Source organism: Trachurus japonicus, chromosome 8 (genome assembly GCF_045865225.1).
Source record: "Trachurus japonicus isolate A0001 chromosome 8, Traja_1.0".
NCBI lineage: Eukaryota > Metazoa > Chordata > Actinopteri > Carangiformes > Carangidae > Trachurus > Trachurus japonicus.
Genome location: NC_140914.1, coordinates 18,573,224 through 18,589,430, shown reverse-complemented (window position 1 = coordinate 18,589,430; position 16,207 = coordinate 18,573,224). Strand labels below are relative to the sequence as shown.

General features: G+C 40.3%; 3 protein-coding genes across 3 annotated transcripts; 2 read left to right on the top strand and 1 right to left on the bottom strand.

Moving 5' to 3' along the window:
- Positions 1–160: 160 nt before the first annotated feature.
- mrps7 (mitochondrial ribosomal protein S7) lies at positions 161–3,782 on the top strand. The gene is made up of 5 exons (XM_085784373.1): positions 161–215; positions 1,305–1,496; positions 1,595–1,658; positions 1,754–1,921; positions 3,305–3,782. The coding sequence occupies exons 1-5, from the start codon at positions 172–174 to the stop codon at positions 3,524–3,526; spliced, it is 690 nt and encodes a 229-aa protein (XP_085640499.1). The 5' UTR covers positions 161–171; the 3' UTR covers positions 3,527–3,782.
- Positions 3,783–9,029, bottom strand: LOC146983044 (MIF4G domain-containing protein B-like). Its single transcript, XM_085784374.1, has 6 exons — positions 8,895–9,029; positions 8,094–8,205; positions 7,899–8,008; positions 7,393–7,548; positions 6,561–6,653; positions 3,783–5,657 (listed from the first exon to the last, which is right to left on the bottom strand). The coding sequence occupies exons 2-6, from the start codon at positions 8,170–8,172 to the stop codon at positions 5,430–5,432; spliced, it is 666 nt and encodes a 221-aa protein (XP_085640500.1). The 5' UTR covers positions 8,173–8,205; positions 8,895–9,029; the 3' UTR covers positions 3,783–5,429.
- Positions 9,030–9,693: 664 nt separating this feature from the next.
- Positions 9,694–15,046, top strand: slc25a19 (solute carrier family 25 member 19). The gene is made up of 7 exons (XM_085784369.1): positions 9,694–9,839; positions 10,737–10,897; positions 11,728–11,883; positions 11,993–12,163; positions 13,431–13,611; positions 14,592–14,722; positions 14,816–15,046. Exons 2-7 carry the CDS (start codon positions 10,766–10,768, stop codon positions 15,029–15,031), a joined length of 987 nt encoding a protein of 328 aa, XP_085640495.1. The 5' UTR covers positions 9,694–9,839; positions 10,737–10,765; the 3' UTR covers positions 15,032–15,046.
- Positions 15,047–16,207: the final 1,161 nt, after the last annotated feature.

Genomic DNA, 16,207 nt, shown 5'->3' with positions numbered 1-16,207 from the left:
CCTCATATTTAAAAAGAACAAAAGTTGTCTTGGTGTATGATTTAAAACTGACAAAATAAAAAAAACTGTCGCTTTTAAAATCTTTATTTATTTATATTTATATTTTAGTGCAGGCAACTTTAGGACGTACTGAGCTGAGCCGGGGTCCTGACTGACACTCACATTGTGAAGATGGCGGCCTCCTTGTCAGGATTATTAAAGCCGTGGACACCGAGGTAAATATGACTTTTACAAAGATTTAAAAGAGATTAACAGTGTGTTTAATATAACTGTGCTGCAGACGCGTTGCTGCTGCCATTTACATTTTAAAACCCTGGAAATGAAACTAAACAATGCGTTGTTTATTAGCTCCTGAGTCCTGGTAATTTTTAATAATGTTTTATCCACCGCAGCCACAGAAAACGTTTTTTTTTTAATAATCGAAACAATAATGTTATACGAGCTTTCAATCAGCCAGGTAATGAATTACTCTGTAATATCTCTTATACAGCGACAGTCCCCCATCACATCAGAGCAACATGTCTGCAGTACGGTCAAGCAATTAATTCATCTGTCATTTATCTTTATTAATCGATAAATTCACTCGTCACTAAAAAGTCAGACAATTGAAACATCTTCAATTGTCCTTTTTTTGCCTGAAGCCCGAAAACGGCCCTGTTTGATATCATGCACTACAAAGACATTAAAATGTGCACATTTTATATGCAAATATTTGATATTTTTGTTTGGGGAAAAAAACATTTGAAACATTGTGACATTAGACTTTTTTTCTTAATGGGTTGATCGATGTATGGTCCAGTCATTGCAGCTTCAATTGTTAAATCCATAAGATGCCATGAAACGGCATGAATTGACCTTCATGTTTCTACAGGCCAAAGAGTCATATTCACAGTTTAGGACAAAACCCAAAGAATGTCAGTTTACAGTCAGGTTAAAAAAAAAAAAAATCCAGAGGATGAGATGACTAGTGAGGATTTAAACAGTTTATCATTTGTGAATCAGTTCACTGACCTAAATAGTTTCAAAACTCATGTCAAAATCAGATTTTAAAAGTTTTGAAAGGATGTCATCGTGCTCTACAGGGGTTCAACAGTTATTTTTATTGTTAATTTATTTGATTGTACTTTAATTTACTAATCATTTTACTGTTTAGTCTGTGAAATATGAGAAACGTGTGAGACTCCTTCAGGTTACTACTTTATTGCAACAGTCCAAACTAAAAGATATTCAGCTGACAAATTGCAAATTAATTTTCTGCCGAGAGACGTTTTCATGCGAGTTCCCCGTGTGTCCTTCGTCTGCAGGGTGTTCCTGGTCAGATGGAGCAGGTACAACCCGTACTACCTCGAGCCGGAGGTCAGCAAGGAGGCGTACAACAGACCAGAGGCCGAGCTGACGGCGGAGGAGAGGGAGCAGCAGCAGCTCAAAGTGCTTCGACCCATCAAGGCAGCAACCAACAGCGTCACCAGCTCTGTTTTCAACGACCCAGACCTCAGGTAAAACAACAACCACCTGAGGTCACTGCAGGAGAGCAGCATCACTGATGGCAGCTGTTCAGTCAAACATGATCATCTCTGTTTGCTTTGCTTTGCAGTAAATTCATCAACATGATGATGAAACATGGAAACAAGATTCTGGCCAGAGAGATCATGACACAAGTAAAACAAAAACACCGTCCAGTCTCTGAAGTGATTTGCTGTTTGTTGGCCCAATAAAGTGGTGCTCTAAATCGCTGCTGCTTCTGTTTTCCCAGACTCTAGAGAATATAAAGAGGAAACAGGTGGAGAAATACCACAAAGCTCCCGACGGGAAGAAGGATGAGATCGAGTGTAACCCCTACACCATCTTTCACCAGGCTCTGGAGAACTGTAAGCCGGTGGTCGGGTTGGCCAGCATACAGAAAGGTGGAAAGTACTACCAGGTCAGTGACGGGTTGTTGTTGGGCACGTTACTTTTAAAAGTAATAGTTATAGTTACTGGTTACTTTCCCCGAAAAGTAACGTAAGACTTAGTAACTCAGTTACTACGTTATAAAAGTAACTAATTGCACACACTGGAACAAACTACCAGCAGAACTGAAATCAGCCCCAACTGTAAGCACCTTTAAATCAGGTTAAAAACATTTCTCTTTTCATGTGCTTATGGCTGAGCTCCTTTTAAGAACTTTAAACTTTATCTATTTTCTTTTCTCTCTCTACTTTTTTAATCTTGCTTTTAACTCTATGTTTAATGTTTACATTTCTTTTCATTAAAAAAAAGTGTTTGTTTTTATGCTGTTCTTTTTAAATGTTGTCTTTATGTAAAGCACATTGAGTTGCCTTGGTATGAAATGCACTATATAAATAAAGATGCCTTGCCTTACTAGGAAAAGTAATTATTGCATTACTTTTCTATAATATGCTCAAATATGTCAAATTACTTGGACTCGCCCCCCTAATCCCCTAACCATAACCATAACCTCCCGTTTATCTGGAACTAACCAACTCACTCAGTATTCCTCCGCACAGACAGGCTCATCGTGGAGTCTGTCTGTGCGGAGGAATACTGAGTGAGTTGGTTAGTTCTGGATAAAACGCTTTTTCCCAACTAGATGATTGACTGAAAAAATATGTGTATTTATTGAACACGTTAACGGGTTAGCATTTTTTTATGACGGGACTTCTTGAGTCAGATAACGGCGAGTAACGGTGCATTTATTATCAGTGTTATAACAGGGTAAACAGTAACTTTTTTGATGACTCGTTATTTAAAGGTGTTCAGAAATGGTCGTTTGTCCTGTTTGTTGCGCCGAGTTGTCACGAGTTGCCGCACGAATTTACCCGAGTAAGGAAAACGAATTTGACTGGTCGTTATCGAGCGGGCGGGATATTCAAAGCCTGGTGCGAGACCGAGCTCTGTGTGTGTGTGTCTCAGACGTTTGAATGACGGATGACAGATCCAATATCAGTGGCTGATGAATCGTGAGCAGGTTGACGTATAATCCGTGCGCCTGCACTATCCAATGCGGAAAAAAAATACTCCACTTTCAACCCGGATTTAATCAAAAATAGAATTTTGCAAAGTTTGGCCTACAACGTCTGATAGATGAGTTATTACCCACAGGACCCACAGTGGGCTCAAATTCAATTTTCTTTTCTGTACAGCTTTAAAAAAGTAGCGCCATTAGTAACACTGTTATTTTATAACACTGTTATTCCCCTTACTGTTGATGGGTCATTGAAGGTTGTTCATCTGAAAAAAGAAAATGGCACCAGAGTGACAACAAACAAGTCTAACATAACTTCATTTCTCCCCTCCCCCCCAGGTGCCCATTCCTCTCACGGACAACCGACAGCGCTTCCTCGCCATGAAGTGGATGATCACAGAGTGCAGGGACAACAAACACAGACGCACGCACATGTATGAGAAACTCTCCCAGGAGGTGATGGCGGCCTACGTCAAAGAGGGCAACGTTATCAAGAAGAAACATGAGCTGCACAAGATGGCGGAGTCCAACAGAGCGTACGCCCACTACCGCTGGTGGTAGAAAGACACTCACAGTTTGACACATGTTGTGCTGGTCATTCAGGATTCGGCAAAACATTGTGTCGCTCAAACTGCAAATGTAAATATTACAACACCGTGGAAATCCTTTCGGTGGAAGGACGCTGTACAAAGAGCTGACGAGGAAGTGAAATGTGTATAGACTGTCACTTTTTACATTGAGACATCGTGTTGTGTATCATAAACGGTCCTGCCCGCTGGAATTGTTCATTGAAACACAATAAACATACTGAACTGAATTTAAGGAAAAACTTCCAGAAATTTATTAGAACAAATAAATTTGCATTAAATGTACAACCCAACCATAAAAAAATGGAACTGAGTGATGTAAAAATGTAGCAACAATGTAAGAAAATACAGAAACATACTGCAGTCAGTAACATGTCATTTTACCCATTGCTAGTTTGAATGCAGTGACGAATACCAAAAATCTATGCATTAACCTTCAAATACTACTAGAAAAAAAAAAAACATTTTGGGACATGAATACAAAATTTCCTAAATCCTGACCACTTTCAACTTTTAAATTCTTGAAATTAAGAATTTCTCAAGGAATTCATCAAGTTCGTCTGATTTGTCTGACTGCTGAGAAAGTAAATTTTATATTAAACTTTAATTATTTACATTTTACAGGTTTACAACGTCATGTCATATTTTAACCGCATGACACTTGTCCCAGGCTTTTGTCCGTCTGATTCCAAGGCACAGCTTTGGTTGTAGACCTTAGAGCTGTCGGTGAAATAAACAATGAACTGAAGTAACAACAGACTCAAACGTAAAAACTTGAGCTCAGCTACATAGTGTCGCCAGTGCTGGTGGAACCTGAATTCAGATGCAAAATACTTTACCTCTAGTTTAATGCTCATGTGACAGGGCGTGTGTTTGGAGTGGGGGAATAACTACTCCCCAAGCACCTTGACTACAAATGAAAGAGTTTAAACTCTGTAAAATCAGCTGTGTTGGATAGGATGGTCCTGTGCATGTTACATTGGCACGATTTGTTCAACGACTCAAACTTGTAAATCCAGAAATCATTTCCAATATCTGACCTATAGAAAAGTTAAAATGTCAAATCAAACCAAAATGTTTTGTCTTGTATTCATAGATTGAGTAAATTGAGGTGTAACAAAAAAAACAAAAGAAAATCCCTGAATTAAGACAATGTTTTGTCTGAGCTTCACATAATGGAGTGGCAAAGAGACAGTAACACAGGAATCCCACAGGAAAAATTGGGCAGAAAATTCCTCTGAACTGCTACTCAAACCTTTTGTAAAACTCAATCCTATGATAAAATATTAAACTAAATATTTAAAATATCTATCTTCAAATGATTAAAAAATTGGTCACACAACAATAAAAGGTAAAGCAAAGACCAGATCAGCCTGCATCTGACTGGAATGTCTTTCTCAACTTCATATATTTGGTAAAAAATAAGTTGAAATGTTTTCTCAAAACAGGAATGCTAGAAAGATTTTAAAAAACAAAAACAAAAAAACATAAAAAATATCTTCAGCTCCTCTAGCTGGAATCAAACCTTGAAACAAAGTGTTCCTGAATGTGGCTAAACCTCGTGAACTGAACTCCAGCTCTCTGAACTATTGCACGTTTCACATCCACGGCACTATTTCTCAGTAATATTATCAAACGCAGGGAACAATCCAGCAAAAACCAAAGTCTTGTTACACTATGAGCCGCTATCTTCACGATCCCCCTGCTGATTACCTGGAACGAAGGGGGGGGCGTCGTCCAATGTGAGAACTGCTGGTTTTTAGATTCTGTCGTGATTAAGCAGAGGTTGTCCAAGGTGCTTGATGGGTTCCTAATGCAGCCATCAGGAAAAAAAAAAAAAAAAGAAGCTGCTCAGCACCATCGTCCTCACCACCGGCCTAATCCGCAATTTCGCTGTAGTAGTACTTGTGGGCGGTGCTGCTGAGCAGCCAGCCTCCGGCCCTGAACTCCAGGATCTCCAGCAGCAGCAGCCGGGCCATGGAGCTGAGCCCCTCCTGCAGCAGGAAGCCGTCCCGCAGCAGGAAGAACAGCTCGTCCATCCTCGGACCGTTCACCTTCTCCAGCTGCTCTCCGATACGGTGCAGCTGCAGCACCAGGCAGTCCACCTGCAGGGGGGAGGGGGAGGGGGAGGACACACACACTCTTGAAATGTGACAACTTAAAATATTCCACACAGTTACAGAAATAACATTTCCTTATTCAATCGAATGACTTGAATTAAAGGTTTAACATACCATATCACACTAATATGCTATAATGTATGTGACTTAGGCTTTTATGTGTGGAGTTTGTATGTTTCCTCTCACTTGTTGGACACTATTATATTGAACTCTTATATGCAAACCTCTATTCACCAAATACATTTTCATTCTGATCTTTTATTTTGGGGTTCTATAAAAAAAAGTTTTCCTTTTTTAATGTAATTTCTCTAACTTCTATGAAAAAGGTTCCACCTGCAAAGCACCAATCAGTGCTCAGGACGCAGACAGGAGAACCAATCAGGTTTTGTGTTCGTACTGCATGAATTCACTAGGGGAGGAAAAATCAACAAATTGTGTTGAACTTTTAAAAATTCAACTCTTGTTTTAATTTGTTTGGTTTGGTTTCAATGAAAAGTGTAAATGATGTTCAATTGAAACCTCCATGACACAAGTTTTGCAGAGGTTTCATGAGGAAGGGATGTTTGTTTGACTTCAGGGATACATACAATGTGTTACTGCATTTCACACTGAATATACATATTTTCTGTTTATTGACATTTCACATGGAACATGTTGGTGAACTATCATAGCACCGGTGCCGTTCTGTTACTATTAGATCATTACTGATGTAACATTGTTGATTATTCAGGTAATGGCAGCAAAGAATAAGCCACAGTACATGAACATCTGTGATACACAAGGCACAAAGCTGTAAAGAAAACAGTCTGTCTATTGGGATGTAGTTAATCATCACCAACTAAACTGTATACAACATAAAATAAAAATAACTACTGTCCTCCTCCTCACCTCCTCCTCGTTCAGGAGAGCATCTGGCTTGGCCAACCGTATCAGACAGCTGTACACAGGATCGACCAGGGCCACCATCGGCATGTTGTTCACCTACATGTCAGGAGGCACACAGATTGTAAACAGCAGCTCAGCACAACTCTCATTGAGGCGACTGGATATGAGCTCTTTTTCACACGAGCAGAGAAGCATCAGCTGTCAACACTGAATGAAATGAACCCAAGGAAACTGACCCGTCTAAATAATACACTGTTGTAATGGATGAAACCTGAGTGTGGGGCCACACCTCCCACACTCATTCCCCACCACTGACATAATATTGGTTTTATATACAGGAAAAGTGCCACTGAATGAACATGTGCACTGTATTACTGGTTGTGAGAAGTTTAAGGAAATCTAAATCTAAAAAGATGAAATCAAGACATTGCAAGGTGACAGTTAAAGCAGAAGTAAGCGATCCGGTGGTTTTGGCTAACTTCCTGTCAGCCGATGGAGTTAGCAGTCCCCGCCCTCGTCCATACGTCACCACATTCACGCGCATCCCTTGGCTGCACACACAGAGAGGACCGCCCCTTTATGCCGTTCTCTCTCCTCATTGGATAAAGGTTGTAGGATACAAGGAAAGTTTTCTCCTCGGCTTACAGCAGAGCAGAGTGACTGACAGACCCGTGTTTCAGACCAAACACTCTATGTAAGTGATTGCTGTCGGAAGATATAACTATTTAAGACTTATATTAACACAAACATTCTGCTTACTTCTGTTTTAACAAGATGAGCAATTTAACAAAACAAAAACAAAACAAAACCCTTCAGTTCTCTCTCTGGCTCTTACTTTGAGGTAGTCAAAGATGTTACAGATGAATGTGACGTAGCACACCCACTCCTGCAGCGAGCGCCTCCTGGTTTCCTCACGGCTGTTGAACTCCTGCTGCAGCCGATTCAACAAGTTTCTCCTGAACACGTTCCCGTTGCTCTGCTTGGCCTCGGCCTGAGCGCCATCGTGATCGAGAGAGAGAGAGAGAGAGAGAGACGGTGGACAAAGCAAGAGTCAGGACAGATGACAGAAGGTAAAGCATGGACAAAAAGCCAGGGAACACAGTGGTGTGGGTAAGTTGGCTCCGAGAGCTTCTTGTTGCTCCAGGGTTAAGCATCGATAATGTAAGAGGATTAAGAATTTGGTCAACAAGAGTCAAGACTCAATCAGATCTTGTTCTAGTTTCTTAAATCCTTCTGCCTCAATCAGTACACACTGCTTTAAACAATCAGCACACACTGCTTTATACAATCAGTACACACACTGCTTTAAACTAACATACACAACACAAACAGATATCCAACCTGAACGATGGTGTAGCAGATCCGTCCTGCCTCTTTGCTGAACACCTGGTCCTTCAAAGACTGATCCACGATGATGCTGGAAACCTTCTCCAGGTTCACTGAGCCTGGATCTATAAGAAACAGAAACTTGTCTGAGGTGTTGTTTATCATCATAACTACACATTGGATACCAGCAACAGCACTAAAGATGCTCACCTTTCAAGGCTGTTTTCAGCAAAACCTGTGTGTCCATGTCAAATGACTGAATCCTGTAGTCGTCAGTGGAGTTTTCCATTTTATGCAGCTGCACCCAAAGGACACCAGAGAGCTGGAAATACCAAACAACACTATTTTACCATTATATTTTACATCAGTGAAACAGTTGACAGGCGTTTTTCAAGCACAGATTAAGGGGTCTGCTTCCCGACCGTGGACACAACATGCATTGCAGACAGAGACCGGGGGACCAGAGGACAATTTGAGGGACAACAATAACCTCAAAATCCTGTACTGTCATCAAACCGGCTGCTCCCCACAGCTCATTCACTGAGGGATAGGAGGGATTACATGAGCAAACTCGGGACAACTAAAAGGTCACTCAACACATCAAAATCAACAGACTTAACCCACAACACAGGAACAAAGTCTGCTTTTAACTGTGACACTTTAATTTAAATAATTACCAATATGTTTGCAATAAACCCAACAAGTACCTTGATGTATAGCGTTAACGTTAGCTTCACGACAACTTGGGTGACATTATTTTGGTTTATGGTCGGGTTAACTGTGCCACGAGTGTCACTGTAACACGGGCGCAGTTGGTTTCTCGTAAGAAATAAACACAGAAATACTGTTAACTAGCAGTTCATTAGCTAAAGTACGTGTTTCGCTGAATCCTGACGTTAATACGAGTTAGCGTCAAGTTTTACACCAATCTCATATATTTTACAACTAGTCATGAATTCAAAGAGACGGGGAAACTGCCTTTAAAAGCGATAAATCAAACCAAAGACTTACATTTCGAGGATACGGTGGCGTTTTTTGGGGGGAATTTTTTTTTTTTTTACATCAATTCTTCACATCTAAGCTGCTGTCTATTCTCCTTCCTCTACTCGTGTGGTTTTGGCCGTTTGGACGCCAACAGGCGCCACACCGCCCCCTCAGGCCGACACGGGAATGACCGCTGTCACGCTTCAAAGACCATGTTCAAAGATCAATGACACAGACTGACCACAGTATTTTGTTACGGTATGTTATTATGTATAAAAAAAAACAAAAAAAAAACGGATTAATGCCAAGGTGGCCTCCTTGACCCTTAAACGGCCATGAAGAAGCTGTTGAAATGTTTCTGTTGCCGTTACGTGTCAAGTCAAGATGAATCCCTGCCGACCCCGCCCGACCCGACATCATCAAAAACAACGTATCTACGCACCTAAATAGGGCTGATTGTGTATGACTCTATCGCAATGTCTCACAACGCCTTTTGGCTTCTTTTAAGTGTGAAAGGTTTATTTTTGGAAGCAGTTGTGCATGGATATATCCGAGGTAATCACAGGTTTACTATCATGTTCAGTGCCGACTAGTGGCCACCGAGTGTAACTACGCAACTTCTGCTTATTTTGAAAGTGTACACCACAACTTTTTTTGTGTACACTATTTCATGAACGAGTTGTTTTAAAGTAATTTTAAGCTTTATGTTGTTAAAAATTATTCGTTAAATGCATCTCACGGCATGCTGTGTTAGGTTAGTACCATTACTGTAGGGTTAGTACACAGACGCTAGGTGGTGACACGGGGATGTATCTTGCACGGATATTTCTTCTTTGACAGTAACCCGGAAGTGTTGTCCCCCGGTACATGGCGTGCGATGGGTGTGTGATCTTGTCCAGGTAATGTTGAACTGTGTTTGTCCAGCTCCGGTCCTGTTATCTCGTTGCATTTATGACACATTTTTACCACAAGGTAAGAAATCATACACCCAAGTTTCTGCCGCAGCGCTGAGCCTCGGCACAAAGCAAATAGCTGCTTTTAACGTAGCTCATGTATCAAGGTCCCAGTGTTAGCGTGTCCTCTACATCCTGTGGCTCCTGCCTCAGCTGGTCTTTATAACATGTTTTCATTAATACTGCATCATAGTCCTGACCATGACAGTTCGTCTATAATTATGTTTTGATAGTGTCGGTGTCAGTACAATATCTAAAACGAAGATATTTCGCACATACTCATAAAAACATGATTGATGATATTATGCCATGCGTATAGTGTCTGGGCTTAAAAAAACTCAACACATTCACATATAATCCTGATCCAGAGATCTGATTTTTATAGTTTATAACATGATCGGTGTTCACTTTACATGTATATGGTCACATATGATACTTTGCTGTTGGTTAAACTACACAGCAGCACACAAATCAGGGCAGAATAGCTTTATAAAAACCTGCTACAGCATTTGAATATGTTCACAACTTATTGCCTTTGTAAAACTTATCCAATAACATGTTTGAAACGGAAACTCTCTGAAAGTTGCCATTGTGCATCATGAATACATGTTGTTTTATTACTCACGACTTTAAAGTAATTTCAATTTTAGCGTGTAATGCCTCATTCTGCTTTTACATTGTTGTGTTTGTACTTTTATCCAAGCAAAAACACAGTAAACCTTTACACCACTGATCTGTAATACTGAAGCTATCAAAAATAAATAGGAATAACATAATGTGTAAACTTATACATATGAAAAGTGTTCTACCATTATAGTCTTTGTCATCTGTACATGTGAATGGTTCAAGGTTTTACCCCTGAGTAAAACCTCATGTAAATGTTACAACATGAATGATGAATTATTTCTGTCTGCAGTGTTAACAGGATCCTGAGGTTGTGGAGTCATGGTGGGCTACGACCCCAGGGCTCAGGACACGGCCCTGTCCCCAGAGGAGGCAGCTCTGGCTGGGTCCGCTGCTGGGATGGTCACCAGAGCGCTCATCAGCCCACTCGACGTCATTAAAATCAGATTTCAGGTAACGATGTAGCTGACCTCGATTTGATTGGTATAAAATGATAATCAAAGTGTTTTTGTTTACTTTTCATATTTACACAACACAACAAACATCTGCTGCCCCCGCGACCCGGACCCGGAAATAGAGGATGAAAATGGATGGATGGATGGAACAAACATCCCATTCTGAAGAAGACAACAGGACTCAAAAAAATACACCACTGTACAACTCTAAACTAAACTAAAGCAGACGAAAACTTACGTTCAAAATTAGAAATAAAAGTCTGCCGGACCTAACAATACCGCTTAGTGTTGCCCTGCAGTGTAAATCTACAGTAAGGTGCTCTAATTTAAGGTGCCATCACCTCTGCTACCCATCGTTTATGGGATGGCGGGCAGTGTTGCCTTTATCCAGTTAAATAAGACCAGTCTCCTGGCCAACAATGAGGACAATGCTATTGCTTTCCTCTGATTAATTGTTAGTTGTGCCACACACCAAAGATGGCTGTCAGAGGACTGGATGACTCTGTATCCTTCTTATAAATGGATGAGAAAGTTTTAACAATTTTGGTCCAGATCTCTTTCAGCCTAGGGCAAGATTTGATTTGTATTAAAATAAAGCAGTGCATCATCATGATAATAATGATACTTCATAGTGTTTAGTGTTATCACATATGGACCAAAGTGAATGAGGAAAAGGGAATATCAGATTGTCAACTTAGTGATAGCTGTGCTCCTAACTCATTAAAAGTAAACATACTGCCACAAAACAGGAGAGATTATAATCACTATTAAAAAAAAGATGTGATTATGTGTTGACAATGTTCATCAATACTTCTCTCCCTCCACCAGCTGCAGATTGAGAAAGTGTCTTCCCAGAGACCGGAGGGGAAGTACCGGGGTTTATTTCAGGCGACTCGCTGCATTCACTCTGAAGAAGGGCTCTCTGCTTTCTGGAAGGGCCACATCCCGGCACAGCTGCTCTCCATCGGCTTCGGGGCCGTCCAGGTATAGAGCCTGTGAATTCACACAATCAAAGAAAGAAATGCATCCAAAGTGTCCCAATGATAAGATCACCGTATTAAGATACCCTCATTTGTGCATGTCTGGTTTGCAGTTTGCCAGTTTTGAGCTTCTGACTGAGTTTGTCCACAAGTCGACACGGTATGACAGCCAGACCTCAGGGGTTCACTTTATATGTGGCGGCTTGGCTGCCTGCTCTGCCACGGTGGCCTGCCAGCCTCTGGACACACTGCGCACTCGCTTTGCAGCTCAGGGTGAACCCAAGGTAGGACACACACTACTGCTGGTGCACTGCAGCAGCTCCTCAGAGAGTTATATAGGATTTTATTACATTAATTGGTCATAGAGGTTGACCAATAGTGGATTAGGCGAGTGTCATAACAATAGTTGACAACCACAAGGTGCTTATTATTATTTATTTGGGTATTATTTACCCACTTAGTTTATTTGTTGCTCTATTCGTGTTACTTTCAGTTTGTCTTTGTATGTATGAATGTGTTTGTATATGTTTTTATATGTATATGACTATATAGAGAGATAAAGATTAGTGATAATATGTTAGAATAAATCTACATATGTATATACTCATATATCAGAGAGATAAAGATTAGTGTTAATATATTAGAATAAATCCAGTTAGATAAACTCATAAATTAATTTATTGTATAGATTATAATGACAAGATAGCTTGATAGATAATTTATGGATAAGGGGTGGGAGTAAATAAGTTTTACTTCTTCCCACTCCTTTTCGGATATGAAAAACAAACAAACAAACAAAAAAATCAAATTATCTTTATTTTCAATTATTTTATTTTATTTTTGTTCATGCGTTGTCTTTGCAAAGTTTTTATTTGTTCTGTCTGTCCATTACTGTATTATGTTTTATTTCTTTTAACATGTCCGAAATAAACTATAACTAACTAACTAATAGTTTGTAGCAGGAAAAAGCAGGTCCCTGATTAACTGGCTGATACCCCACAAAAAAAAAAGCACATGATGAATTAACAGTCCAGACAGCTCGGTCAGTCAGCGTGTGAGTGACCAAACACATTTAATCACCATTACCTCTTGTCCTCAGCCGTCTCAGGTGTCGCCATGGTGTTACCCTAACCCTCTGTGTGGACATGTGAGAGCGGTGAAGGGTGCAATCAGCCACTAACAGAGACAATACTTTGCGGCCATTTAATCAGCCAAACAAATTGGTCTTCATCATTTTCTAAAATTCAATAGAGAGCTGCCTAAGTATCACTTTGATTGCCCATGTTTTGACTGTTATAATCTCTCTTTGTATCTATTGAAAGTTAGTAAGGAAAATGTTGTGTGGTGGAGACGTTACGCACTGATATTTAGGCTTATATTGCCAGAGTTTGGCCCTTAACAGCAAAAATGATACTTAAAAAATGGACATCATCAGTTTTATGCTGCTTTAACTCCATTAGTTGCTGTTATTTACTGACATAAATGTGGTAGTGGCCAGTATGTAAAGCAGCGATCCCCAGTGCCTAAACCCTGTCTCACTTGTCCTCTCAGGTGTACAGGAACATGAGACATGCGGTGTCCACCATGGTCCGCTCGGAGGGACTGCTGACCTTCTACCGCGGCCTGTCTCCAACACTCATGGCTGTTTTTCCTTACGCTGGGTTGCAGTTCTTCTTCTACAATGTCTTCAGGAAGATGCTGGATCCGCCGCCCAGCGCTGGGAAGTCAGGAGGTCAGTGGAGCTCGTTCTTCTGGTGCTGCCCATCAGAGCACATACAGCACAGTCATCTAACCCTGCTAAAACCTTCACCATTTGTCAAACCTTTTCTGAAAAATCAGTCTTGTTTAAACTATTAAAAAAACACCTGGATAATTCTGTTGCCATGTGGAAAAAGATTTTATGGTCAGATGAGACTAAGATTGAACTTTCTGGACCGAAGTGCCATTTTTGGCACAAAAAAAAAAACCAAACACAGCACACCATCCATAACACACCATATACCTACTGTGAAGCATGGTGGTGGGGACATCGTGTTGTGGGGATGTTGCTCTTCAGCAGGGACTGGGCAGTTGGTCAGGATTGAAGGGGAATGGATGCTGCCAGGTACACCCAAAGTCTTGGGGAAAACATGTATTTTCTAGCTAGACAGCAGACAGCATAAGATGGGCAGGTCATTCACCTTCCAACATGACAACGATCCTAAACATACCGCCAAAAGAACAATGCAGTGGCTGAAGGATGGAAATGGAAATGTCCTTGAGTGGCCAAGTCTTAAATCCAATAGAAATGGATGTGGATGGACTTTAAGAGAGAAGTCTGTAGCCACTCACCACAGAATTTGACTGAACAATTCTTAAAGGAAGAATGGGTAAATATTCTCTAATCTAGGCTCTAGAGACATGTCCAAAGAGACTGATGGCTGTAATGAAAGCAATAGGTGGATCTATGCCTTATTAAATAAGGGGACTGATGACTTTTCCAACTTTTCCAATTTTTTATTAATTTTCAGGACTGTCACCATTTGATGTGGTATGGTTAAATTTGTAAAATAAACCTGGAAAAAGATTTTGTAAATGGGTTTTGATTTCAGCCTGTATGACAAATAATGTCGCTATTTCAAAGGGGTATGATGATTTTTTATAGGCACTGTATACTGTATATGTAATAATGACAGTTTGAAGTACTCTAGCTCTCTCTGTGGACTCTGGCAGGAGGCCTGAGAAGCCTGGTCTGTGGCAGTGGAGCTGGGATGATCAGCAAGACGATCACGTACCCCTTCGACCTCTTCAAGAAGAGGCTGCAGGTGGGCGGCTTCGAGACGGCCAGAGTTCACTTTGGACAGGTAAGCTGCTCCGCTCAGCATCTCTCACAGTTATGCAGCATCTGTTTCTGACATCTAATCCGTCTGAACTCATCTCCGGTGTGTGACGTGCAGGTGCGGAGCTACAGAGGCCTGGTGGACTGCATGGTTCAAATAGCCAAAGAAGAGGGCATCCGAGGCTTCTTTAAAGGCCTCTCGCCCAGCCTGGTGAAGGCTGCGCTGTCCACAGGCTTCACTTTCTTCTGGTATGAATTTTTCCTCAATGCCATGAGTGACCTCAAGGAGAGACGGAGAACAAAATACTTAAACAAACATGTGGAGGAAAGATAATGAAGGAAACAAAAAGGAACAACGGCACAATCACGCACATCGGAAATGCACCCATGCTTTGTTTTTAAAAAATCAACCGGGTCGATGCTTCATGGCGGCTTCACTTTGTTTACATGTAAGGATTGGAAAATGTCGGATAACATCATTTTACTTTGCTTTTTTGTGCTGTCATTACATCGTTGTAATAGTACCGTGTTTATTTTAAATGTCCTCAATATTCTGTCCTTGGGTTTTTAAGGTTTATGGATTTGTGCTTTTAAAAGATACAGTCATGTCATTTTAACATTTTGTGCTCATATCAAGTTTGCACATTTTAAGCACTGACTTTTATTTATGAGTAAACTTGGTCCTTGTTGTTGACTTACATTTTCCTAACCGTCTCGCACTAAGCTGGATGGAGGAGTCAGTGTCAAGCTGAATATACTTTGAGGTTGTGTGGTGGGATTGTGTTATGACGTGATGAACATTTAATATTTACTATATTCTACATTATGGTGGACAGGAGTGTGCTCCTGAAAACAGGCCAAAAACACTGCTAACTAAGAGTCTGTGCCGACGTGTCTGTGTTGCTGTAAATTTAATGTCATTATTTTTAAAATAAAAGTTTGAATTTTTTAATATAATAGTTCTCTGTTGTCTATTCTCTTGTTGTGTGTAGTATAAACCTGTGAATGTTGTATCTCCCTGTGCAGTGCAGTCTTTAAAGTTATGAAGGATGTGGGCAGGTGACTTCGACTTCAGTCTGATACTCACCTGTTTTGCAAATGGTGCTTACATAACACACTGGCACAAACTGTGGTGAAGTGTATTGTGACTTTCTTAGAACTGCAAAGCCAAAGTTTAGTTGTGTCTGTTTTTATCGTTTGTTTTTTTTTTTATTGCCAGAGCCATATACAATTTTCCATCTCATGTAAGATGGATGGACAATAAAGTTTTTATGAGTTCTGAGTAGTTTGCCTGCAGTGACCTGGAGGCATCCTAGGGATGCAGTTATATGATAAATTATATTATATTATAATATATATAATATTATATTATTATATAATTATAATAAATTTCACTTTTAGAGCTCTTTAGGCATATGCAATGTTTTCTTTGATGTTTGAATATTGTACATTTCATTATTCTGGAAAAAGTGCAGAAAGACTTATTCTGGCTAGAAACGCAAGATAGATT

What these genes read in the sequence shown, in the direction of transcription:
- mrps7 (XM_085784373.1), top strand. Translation starts at nt 172, where the DNA reads ATGGCGGCCTCCTTGTCAGGATTATTAAAGCCGTGGACACCGAG. An exon ending in TTAAAGCCGTGGACACCGAG is followed by an intron (nt 216 to 1,304) that starts GTAAATATGACT and finishes CTTCGTCTGCAG; the next exon opens with GGTGTTCCTGGTCAGATGGA. An exon ending in CCAGAGAGATCATGACACAA is followed by an intron (nt 1,659 to 1,753) that starts GTAAAACAAAAA and finishes CTGTTTTCCCAG; the next exon opens with ACTCTAGAGAATATAAAGAG.
- LOC146983044 (XM_085784374.1), bottom strand. Translation starts at nt 8,172, where the DNA reads ATGGAAAACTCCACTGACGACTACAGGATTCAGTCATTTGACATGGAC. An exon ending in ACATCTTTGACTACCTCAAA is followed by an intron (nt 6,654 to 7,392) that starts GTAAGAGCCAGA and finishes CCTGACATGTAG; the next exon opens with GTGAACAACATGCCGATGGT. An exon ending in CTCTCCTGAACGAGGAGGAG is followed by an intron (nt 5,658 to 6,560) that starts GTGAGGAGGAGG and finishes TCCCCCCTGCAG; the next exon opens with GTGGACTGCCTGGTGCTGCA.
- slc25a19 (XM_085784369.1), top strand. Translation starts at nt 10,766, where the DNA reads ATGGTGGGCTACGACCCCAGGGCTCAGGACACGGCCCTGTCCCCAGAG. An exon ending in TCGGCTTCGGGGCCGTCCAG is followed by an intron (nt 11,884 to 11,992) that starts GTATAGAGCCTG and finishes TCTGGTTTGCAG; the next exon opens with TTTGCCAGTTTTGAGCTTCT. An exon ending in CAGCTCAGGGTGAACCCAAG is followed by an intron (nt 12,164 to 13,430) that starts GTAGGACACACA and finishes TTGTCCTCTCAG; the next exon opens with GTGTACAGGAACATGAGACA.